The 10,296-nt window shown below is 43.1% G+C and overlaps 1 protein-coding gene across 1 annotated transcript; it reads right to left on the reverse strand.

Annotated features, from left to right (window-relative positions):
• SH3BGRL3 (SH3 domain binding glutamate rich protein like 3) lies at nucleotides 1–8,505 on the reverse strand. The gene is made up of 3 exons (XM_088442080.1): nucleotides 8,385–8,505; nucleotides 7,258–7,425; nucleotides 1–465 (listed from the first exon to the last, which is right to left on the reverse strand). The coding sequence occupies exons 1-3, from the start codon at nucleotides 8,427–8,429 to the stop codon at nucleotides 397–399; spliced, it is 282 nt and encodes a 93-aa protein (XP_088298206.1). The 5' UTR covers nucleotides 8,430–8,505; the 3' UTR covers nucleotides 1–396.
• Nucleotides 8,506–10,296: the final 1,791 nt, after the last annotated feature.

Below are 10,296 nucleotides of genomic sequence, written 5' to 3' on the forward strand. Positions count from 1 at the left end.
TAATGTGTAACAAATTTATTAATCAGCTGGAAGACTTACTTCCTCTTTGGCAGGAAACACACAAATTGAATTCACAGTTATGATAGGAATGAGGATTGGAGACCATCAAACTGCCAGAAGGGGAAAGGGGGTCCGTAACATCACAAGGCAATAAATGGTCTCTATATTTCCAGTTCAATGGTAATACTTTGGAATGAATGATGATGGTACATAGCTCAGGAATGTAAATTTTATAAAACTGGAATGACCGAAAATTGAAAGTAAAAAAAAAATATAATAATAATAATAAAAAAAAATGAATAAATTGCTACACTACTGGGCTAGCAATAGAGTGTAACATAGGAAATGATGGACAGAACAGATGCAGGGTGATTGGACTTTCATTGCAGAGCAGGTTTATTCTTTCACCTCTAAGAATGCAAGCAGGCAATCATCCTCCACAGCAGCCATTAGCTGATCATGGCCCTACAAATAAAAGGAAGGTTGGAGTAATGAAGAGAACATTTTAAAACAGGAACAATATTTTAACACTGAGAAATACAGTATACACAGTAAGTTACACAATGATTTGTCAGATCAAATGGACAGTTAATAGCAAGTATTTTCTGTAACATTGTATGGGGCTAAATGCAGCAAATTGTGATAGGATGGTCCCAAAGCAGACTGTATAAGAGAATGACCGGGATGATTAAAAGTCAACTAAATTAAACTGACAACACATTATTGGGTTCATGCAGACTTTTTGCAGGGATTTTTTTTTTCTTTTAACCACAAAATGCATCTTTTTGAACCGCACATGCATACTAAATCACTGTACACATGCAGACTGATTTGTATCAAGCAGTTACGCCTCCTCATTCATCGTTTGAAGGGAGTGGGAGAGGGTGTGTAGATAAGGATAAAATTCAGTAAAGTTGTGTCTCCACAAAATGCTGTCGCTGCTAATAATCAAACAAAAACACTGTACGAGTCTGTTGGAGGCGGACAACTTGCAGGTGTTTGAACCCTGGTGCAAAATCCGTGCCGATAATAATGTTATAAATAATTAATAAAAACAAATAAAGAGAATGTACCAAACTAGTACTAGTGGCACAATAGGGGGGGGGACAGAAGGCGTCTGCCGCAAAATTTCACTACCAGCACTAGGCATTGCCAGCCAGGGCACTATAGCAAGGGCACATGCAGTATGGGTTCCCTTGCCATGGTACCAAACCATCCCTGGGTCTGCAAGAAAAAAAATAAAATTATGTGCCCCACAGCATAACCAGCCAAAAGGGCGTGCATGCTAGCACTAGTACTACAAGCACACACATGGTTACCTGGGCATGCTGGCATTTGAAAGCCTCCAAGTGCCAGCATGCTCTGACATCCAGGGGACATTGGGTCCTGTTTGCCAAGGAAGTAATTATAGGGAAAAAAAAAATAAAAAAATCTTATACTGAAATAAAGGTAATCTCATACAGCCATTATTTTCCACTTTATATCCTAGTTCCAGCGGGGTTCATCCTCTTGCTTCTGGCTTAAAATCCACTTGGCGATAAAACCCCTATCAAACCATGCTAGATTACTCCTTATGGTGGTCAGTCACGTATGACATGCGTAGTGCCTGTCTATCCTATCAACAGAGCTTTGCTCGGATTGGTCAGTGTTAATAAAATCAGTGTTAGCAATAACTAAACCAGATTTACTGTACTTGCACTCTAACCAATCAGAGCAGTGCTACTAAGATCAGAAAGACAGGGATTGTGTATTGAAAGTAGATGACATTAAAACAATAACTTACTAAAAACTAAATAATACAAGGCTACCTATGTAACAGCCTAGAAATCAGCAACTGAGTAGATATTGCTGTATGTAAATTAATTGCTGTTGATACAAAACCGATATGTTTTAGTATCAAGAAAATGCACAACGGATAGTATAGTGAATTGATCGTATATATGAGATCTTTCAGATAGTTTTCCGATTTATGTATCATAATTGTCAATTAGGTATAAATTTATGCAGATACAATATCTGTGATGCTACTAAATAACTCCATTGCAAAGCTTATCAATAAAAGCAAGGAAAAAGCAAAGAAAGTGTTTTTTTTTCAACTGAGTGCACACAATTGAGATAACCCTTCCTTTTTATGATGTTTTAGTAGCAACTAGAAAACATGTACCATAGTGACATGGAGCCAATCTCAGCTGGGATTAGTAACAGCATAACTCCAGAGCCTAGTAAACTCTACTAGCCCTATTAGGCTCACAAGGCAGGACCAAGAGCTATAACTACTGTAAAGCTAATGTTGCATAAGTATTTGTACTGAAAATCTGGCAGTTCTGCAGTTACTGCTACAGCTCCCAACAAGCTGCCTGTTATGACTTGAGTTAGTCATGTGACAACATATTTTATATAAAAGCTTCTTCAATCTGGGCAATCTGAGCCGCCTATAAATCACACTGTTTTATTTTAAAGGGGAATACAGTCAATGGGGCCAATCATTTATTTTAGCTGTATTCCACACTTATTGAAGATCAACGCCAATTGTAGCTAGTCTATAAGGGAAATGGAAGTATTTGAATAAAAAGAAAGTTAATGTTCTGTGCTAATCATAAATATGTAAGCACTATAACAAATACTTTCATTTTAAATAGTCTTTTACTTGGTAAATTAGAAGGAAAATACTTGTGACTGAGTAGGAGTTATGCAGCGTTTGGACTACCTAAAGTTCTGTAAGGAGCTTATGACACAACTGTGGGTTATGCAGAGTTTGGCAGAAGCATAAATATGCATGTTTCTAGCAGAGGTGTAACCATGGCTCCCGGAGCATGTGCATTCTATGGCAACCCCCACCCACCATCATGAAGTGTGCCAGGGAGGAGGCATGTCCAGCTTGTGGGGATAAATTGAAAAGAAATAAAATTAAATCTATGAGGCAGTATCAGACTATGGCCCATTAAATGAACTGATCTGCATCACTTACAGCTGATGGCCCCGTATACACAACACCTACGTGTGTACGTACGTACTTATGTGTGTGTGTAAAGGAATTGGCAGATTGCTATCTATAATAAAGCCTGCAGGTACCCGAGAACTTTTCTACAACATGAAAAAAAAAATCCGGGCTTGATTGGTGGGTAATGAAAATTTGCCTGGTTGTCCCGATCCATAGTGTGCCACTTACTAACAGGCTGCACTATAGCAGAACATGATTACTGGCAGCAGCAGTGGTGGTCAGTGTGATGGTGGCGGTACACAGCAGCAGGCAGAGCGGCCACTTACGGTACTTGCAGTGCTGGGGCAGAGACGCTTCTCTATCCCTATGCAGCCAGATGTGAGCACATCCCTGCGTGTGAGACTGTGCGGCAGTGTAGGGGAACTTGCTGTAGTACTGTGCAGTGCTCTGGGCCCGGCAGGGAGCTGTGTGTTATGGGGGTGATCACCTGATCAGCACCCACCCCCATATTCTGGATCATCCCTGGACTCAGTGGTGGCCAGATTAAAAAAAAGAAAAAGAAAAAAGAATTTCACTGGACGGCCCACAGGTCATGAGCTCTACCAGCTCAGTCCACGCTACACCCCTCTCTAGATGCACATTTTTCACTAACTATAGGCTAATGCAAGCGTGCACTGAAGATGATGCGAGTTTCAAACCAGACATACTGATAGACGTGGCCAGCTCGCAAAGAGGACTACAACTCTGCATATGGACGAATGTACACATTTTTTCTTGGCTCCCAAAACAGGGGCATCTCTTGCAGTTATCTGTAATGTAATGGTTACATTAATAATTAAAAACAGAGTGACATATTGTCACTGGTGATCATACATAAGATTACATAAGTACATATACAGAAGACATTATATTTGCGTTACCCATTCAAGAGAAATGTTGATGGGCTCACATCTTGATAAGAGAGAATAAGGTAAGAGATGGTTTGCTAGGAGCAGGAAAGCAGATATACAGTACTAATGCAACATACATACAATTCATTTAAGAAATAGGTCTTATGGGAAGGACTAGGCATTATTAAACTACAAAGTTATTAAAACCTCAAGAGTTTACGCAACATTATAGAACTTACATGAGGCAAATGTCTATCATGCAATAGCTACTCAAGAGGCAAACCATCTGATGTCATCATTTGTAACCTGCACTTAAACTGGTTTCATGGAAAACCAAGCTAAGTAAACCTATTTTATCAATGAGCTTTTCATGTGGAACAGTCTATTTACTTGGTGGAAATGGAAGAAAATACTCCAACACCACTTTCGGTGATGCTTATTTACCAACATTAATGGTATGAATGAGCTACTGCATATTAATGGAGTGTAAAATAAAAGTGAATAACGTAATTTATTCTATGTGTAAATTATAGCTCATACATCGTAAACAATTTTAATAAAACAATATATATAAGCATTATAATAATAGTTGAGGATTATGATAAATCTGATGTAAAATAATTAGGGGTCTATGTACTAAGTCTTGGAGAGATAAAGTACCAACCAATCAGCTCCTGTCATTTTTCAAACAGCCTGTAACGTGACAGGAGCTGATTGGTTGGCACTTTATCTCTCTCCAAGGCTTAGTACGGAGACCCCGTAGGATTCAAAGCAGCTGTTGTATAGAAAAGAAGAAATGAATGGATACAGACATTGATTGTCATGATGTTCATCATATAATAATGTTAAAATGGAAAAACAAAAATTATTTTCATTTAGCTCATCAAATATATTAATTGGTATTCTCTCTGCAGTAAGGACGACGGTAGAGGATTTCCATTGGGAATCTCATCACATGACAAGAAGTTCAAGAGGCAATAGACCTAGGCACGAAAATTAAGAAATGGACAGGCCCACATTGGTTGCTATAAGTCCACATGTAACCTCTTTATGTATTGAAATATGGATTAATGATCATATTTTTAAGAGGGAGGAGTTGCACAAGTGTGCTCCAACAGGACGTGTCTATTCTGGTCATAATTATGTCTCACTACCAAGGAAAGTATTCACCGAGTAAAGTATTAATTGAATGCTCTGACCACAGCCATGTTGTCAGACAGTATAAAATTATTTCTAATGATACAAGAGCAGCGGTGGCCAACCCGCGGCTCTCAAGCCGCATGAGGCTCTTCTGAGCTTCTAATGCGGCTCGCAGCTCGGCAGACCCCCATTGTTACTGGGAACGCTGGTCTCTAAAGCCATCAGAGGCTAAAGAAGGCTCTGATCGCTTCAGAGGCCAGCGTTCCCAGTAATGCAGTGTGCGGGTGACGTCATCCTCGATGTGAGGAGCCCGCACGTCTGCTAGATCCAGCAGGCGGCAGAAGAAGAAGCAGCAGCGACTGCGCGGCGGGACTCGGGGGCCCTGACGTCGTGGAGCGGTGCCAGCACAAAGGTAAGTTTCTTCATAGGGGAGGGGGAGCTAGTGCTGGGGGCACGACTACAGGGAGCATTGCAGGAGGGGAACTGCTACAGGGGGCATTGCTTAATGGGCACAGCTACAGGGGACACTGCAGAAAGGGCACAACTATTGGGGGGCAATGCTTAATGGGCACAGCTACAGGGGGCATTGCAGAAGGGACAACTACTGGGGGGCATTGTATAATGGGCACAGTACAGGGGAAATTGCATAAGGGCGGAAACTAATGGGGCATTGCTTAATGGGCACAGCTACAAGGGGGATTGCAGAAGGGGCACAACTGCAGAGGGCATTGCATAATTGGCACAGCTACAGGGGCACTGCATAAGGGCCACAACTACTGGGGGCATTGCTTAATGGGCACAGCTACAGGGGGCATTGCAGAAGGGGCACAACTACAGGGGGCATTGCAGAAGGGGCATAACTACAGGGGGCATTGCATAATGGGCACAACTACAGGGGGCATTGCATATGGGGCACAGCATAATGGACACTGGCATTCTGAATGTATTTTATGTGGTTCTGGATTTCAATATGTATTTTATGTGAACATGGCTATTTCAATGTTGCTCTGGCTTTTTCTTTCACTTCAACAGTGAAAAATGTATATTGGGAAGATTATGTAAAATGTTTATTTTTAATGTACTGGGCTCGCCCCCAGCATGACTAAAAACGGGGTTGTGACACAAAGTCATATGCTCCTGCAAATGTCATACCAAAGGCTTGCGCACAAAAATGGGGCGTGGCCTTGTGACAGGCCACACCCCTTTTTTGCCCGCACATGCTATCAGCTCTTTCGATTGACTAAATATATTTTTTGGCTCTTTGCCTCCGACTGGTTGGCCACCCCTGTACTAGAGGGTTCCTTATAGCAAACTGGTTCAAAAACAGTTTTATTGCAATTCTAGAATTTTGCAAGATATGAAATTCTTCCAAGCAGTATTGAGTTTCTGCTACTTGTGTTTTCCTAGTGTGTGTAATTTACATGTACCAGTAAGCATGGAGATATGCATGAGAGCCACTAATTTCCATCTCTTTCACAATGCTCTTCTGATGTTGTATAAGTCAATAAGATAGTAAACCAGGGAGTGTTCGGGGTCTAGGTATCCAAAAAGTCTTGTTTAAGTCTATATCTTTGGGTTATTCAGGAAAAAAATCATAAGGAGGAATTGTTTTAACAGAAGGAAAGGAATTGAAATGCCAGCGGCTGTTTAGCCGCCGGTTCAAATCTCGACAGCGTGAGCCAGACAGCAGGAAATCTCGACAGCACCAGGTAAGTGATCTAACCCCTCCCCTCTCCCCTCCCTTAGGAGTGCCTAACCCTTAACCCCCCCTTACCGCTCCCTAAACCTAACCCTCCCGGGGGTGGGGGGCTTCCTGACCCTAACCTCTCCCTGGGGGTGCCTAACCCTCCCCCCTAGGGGTGCCTAACTCTAACCTCCCCCTCTAATACCCAACGCTAACTACCCTAAACTTAACCCTCCCCGCGGCTAACAGGACGGGCGCCCCGGACTTACCTCGTGCGGGCACGCCTCATCCTGGATTCCAGAAACGGGATTATGATAGGCATCGGTATTTCGACGCCTATCATAAATCCTTTGCCAGCATTCTGCAGTCAGGATTGTGACCGGCAGCAGCAAGTCACATAACTACATCCCTAACAGAAGGCTAGCCATAGCACCTGAACATTTATCGTTGGTGCCTAACTTTTTGTCATGGGTTTAAGGGAGAATGTGCAAATACCTCCTAGATTTGTTGACATAGCTATTGAATTATACATAATTTTGTAAACCCTTGTGCTAACAAGGTACCTTAAATAAACACTATTTATAAATGAATAAAACTCTTACCCCAATAAACTTGTCCCCGCGGACCAATAGAGGAGGAACTGCAGTGGGGTTTCCTGCCTTTTTTCTCATATCCTCAAGGAGACACTTGTCTACTGATATATCCACTTGCTCATATGGAATTTTGTTTGTGTCCAAAACTCGCGTGATTTCATTCTGATGAGACTGAATCTGGGTGGAGGTGGATTTTTTTTTAGATCACAAAGAACCATGGGAAGTGCAGGTGAAAGAAAATTAACAGTTATGCTGGCAAAAACTCTGGGGAAAATACTGCCTGGGGCAAACAATGACAATAAAGCAATCAACAATTTAAGTTATAGATGGCTGACAGTTAAAAAAAGAGGAAGAGGTCAAACAATATTACCAGGAAGCAAAAGTAGCTAATAATGAATAAGGTTTGCATCACAGCAAAGCACCTGGAACAAGAGTAGAAGGAATCCGCTGAGTGGCTGTTTTTGTTTTGCCACTGGTTATGCTGTAGTATTAGTATTTCGCAATCGCTGGCATACAATATAGAAATCTAATCAGCATGTGAAAGACAGTATAAAAACTTGCAATAAACATTAATGAATTACCAACATATCGGCAATATGCCAAAAATGATTACTAAGAAACAATGTGCCTGCAGTAATAAATTGCACAATATTTCAGCAATATTCTTTCTCTACACTGATCAGATATGACAAACTAGCACATCTGATCATCCCCCTTTAATGTTCCTATGGGGTGTCACAAAGTAACAATAAAAACCTGCTAAAGAACATTATTAGAGGTTAGGGTACAGGTAATCAAACTCTGTCCTCAGGACCCCAAACAATGCATGTTTTCCAGATCTCCTCACAGAATCAAAGTGAAATAATTAGCTCCACCTGTGGATCTTTTAAAATGTGTCAGTGAATAATGAACACACCTGTGCACCTGCTGGGTGACTTGGAAAATGTGAACTGTGTGGGGTCCTGAGGACCGAGTTTGAGAACCGCTGTGTTTGGGCATCTAGGATGTGATTGGTGTGCATGGACCCTACACTACCCCAACTATCAGCCCTGTACTATATTACTGTGCCTATATAGGTTGCAGCATGTACCCTCCACCAGTGACAATGACACACGCAGCCCCCAAACTGCTCTCACCTCCCGAGAACTGGTCACCGATGTCATATACAGCGTTAGAGACATTCTCTTCGCTTTGATCCTCTTCTTCTCTGCAGCTATGTAGACTTCCGACCTCTCCCACTACGTGTCTACACACAGACCAATCAGGACCTCCGCCTGTCACGTGACTGACAGCTATGAACTACGAATCCCAGCTTGCAATGCAGCTCTGCTCTGCCTGTCCCGGCCGCTGCCTCCTGGCAGGGACCATCGGGTATAATAATAACAATAATAAGTGTAACCCTATGTGGTGTGATGATCTGTATGTGTACGAGCCTCGATTCCTCTCTCCCACTTATCTCGGTGCAGCATCACACAGGATTAATAGTAATTAAAAAACATCACATTTTTGTACATTTCAGAGGGTGAGAGAGAACACGCAGACTTTCCTTTTGAAAAGTGTAATTTATTATTTACTGAAGTGCCAAAACACATCCATTACAACAGGAATTTCTGCAGATCTAAAGTTATAGACAAAATGTAGATAACGTGGATTGGGCCGGATTAAGGCCCTCATTCAGAGCCGGACGCTCTGAGCAGAGCGCACGCTCTGAATGAGGGCCGTCCTCCATAATTATGGAGCATCCTCCTGGACGCTCGTATAGCTGTGGGTCACCACCCACAGCCTATACGAGCGTGCAGGTTGATGGCCGCGATGGTCTTGACCATCGCCACTGCGAGCCGGAGCCTGCGGTTGAGTTTCTCAACTGCAAGGCCCGGAGTGATTTTGGCTCTATCAGAGCCAAAATCACTCCCACTGACATCCACTGGCCGGCTTCTGACGGTAGGCGTTCCCTTGGGAACGCCCCGTCTGGGAGGCACGCCCACCAATCAACATCGACAGCACGCCCCCTTTGATCAGACACAACGAGCGAAGGAAAGTCCTTCGCTTGTCGCGTCTGGCGCATGCGCACGACGGAGCTCCCTCCGTCGTGCGCATGCTCAGTGCACACCATCGACCCACTTGCGAGCGGACAGCCGCTCGCGAGTGGGTCTGAATCAGGCCCTAAGGTCTGTGGGTGCCTCGTAGCACATATATTGTGGGGCCTCTACCAATAAAATTGCATACTTGCCAACTCTCCATGATTGTCAGGAAGACTCCCTGAAATAGCAGCATACTCCCTGAAGAGTCTAACAATCTCCCTGATTGCACCTTACCCACATTATGTAGCTGTTATATTAAAAACCAACATAGAGATATACATTCAAATGGGATCTTTAGTATCAGTTCCCTGCATTGGGTATAAGGCACAATGATCCCTACTGCTACATGTAAAGTGTGATTTCCTCAACAAGTAGATCTTACTAACTGCTATGGGGCTCATTTACATTTAGATGTAAGCCAATTGTATGACACGCCTCTCAGATGTAGCAGTACACACCCACTTTACTGCACTCATAGTGTTACTTTCACAATCTCCCTGAAATGCCTTTTCAAAAGTAGGCAAGCATGTAAAATTGTAAGTATTAAGTGCAGGCCCGCCAAGAGCCGCAGCGTATAGTGTGTATATAATATACTTCCGTCCTTGCAATTACGGTAATGCAGCAGGAGGTATCACACCTCCTGCATGCACTATTTGTTTGAGCTGCGTTGTACAATGCAGCATCGGATAATCTGTGAGAACATCGGCCGGCTAAGTGACCCATGGGGTCATGCAAGCCAGCCGCCGCAGATGAGAGGAAGGAAATCTCTGTCAGCTGACGGAGTTCCTGGTGTCTTCCCTCCCCCTAATGGTGGAGAGACGCCTCTGTTTCGAGAAACGGAAGCCATCGCCGCTCCCTCCCCACTCACAAACAGCAGCAGACTGTCAGTCACTAAAGTCTGCAAGCACGCAGGACCCATACTGCACATACGCAGTACGGGTCAGGCTCCCATCAATGTCCACCACAC

This window comes from Taudactylus pleione, unplaced genomic scaffold, assembly GCF_031769625.1.
Source record: "Taudactylus pleione unplaced genomic scaffold, aTauple2 ptg000305l, whole genome shotgun sequence".
Lineage (NCBI taxonomy): Eukaryota > Metazoa > Chordata > Amphibia > Anura > Myobatrachidae > Taudactylus > Taudactylus pleione.

Bases quoted from the DNA above. Each gene is read 5' to 3' on its own strand.
- SH3BGRL3 (XM_088442080.1), bottom strand. From the start codon at position 8,429: ATGTCTCTAACGCTGTATATGACATCGGTGACCAGTTCTCGGGAG. The intron at 7,426-8,384 runs GTGAGAGCAGTT...ACCTCCACCCAG, and splicing joins CGGTGACCAGTTCTCGGGAG to ATTCAGTCTCATCAGAATGA. The intron at 466-7,257 runs GTAAGAGTTTTA...TTTTATTTGTAG, and splicing joins GCGGGGACAAGTTTATTGGG to GGCCATGATCAGCTAATGGC.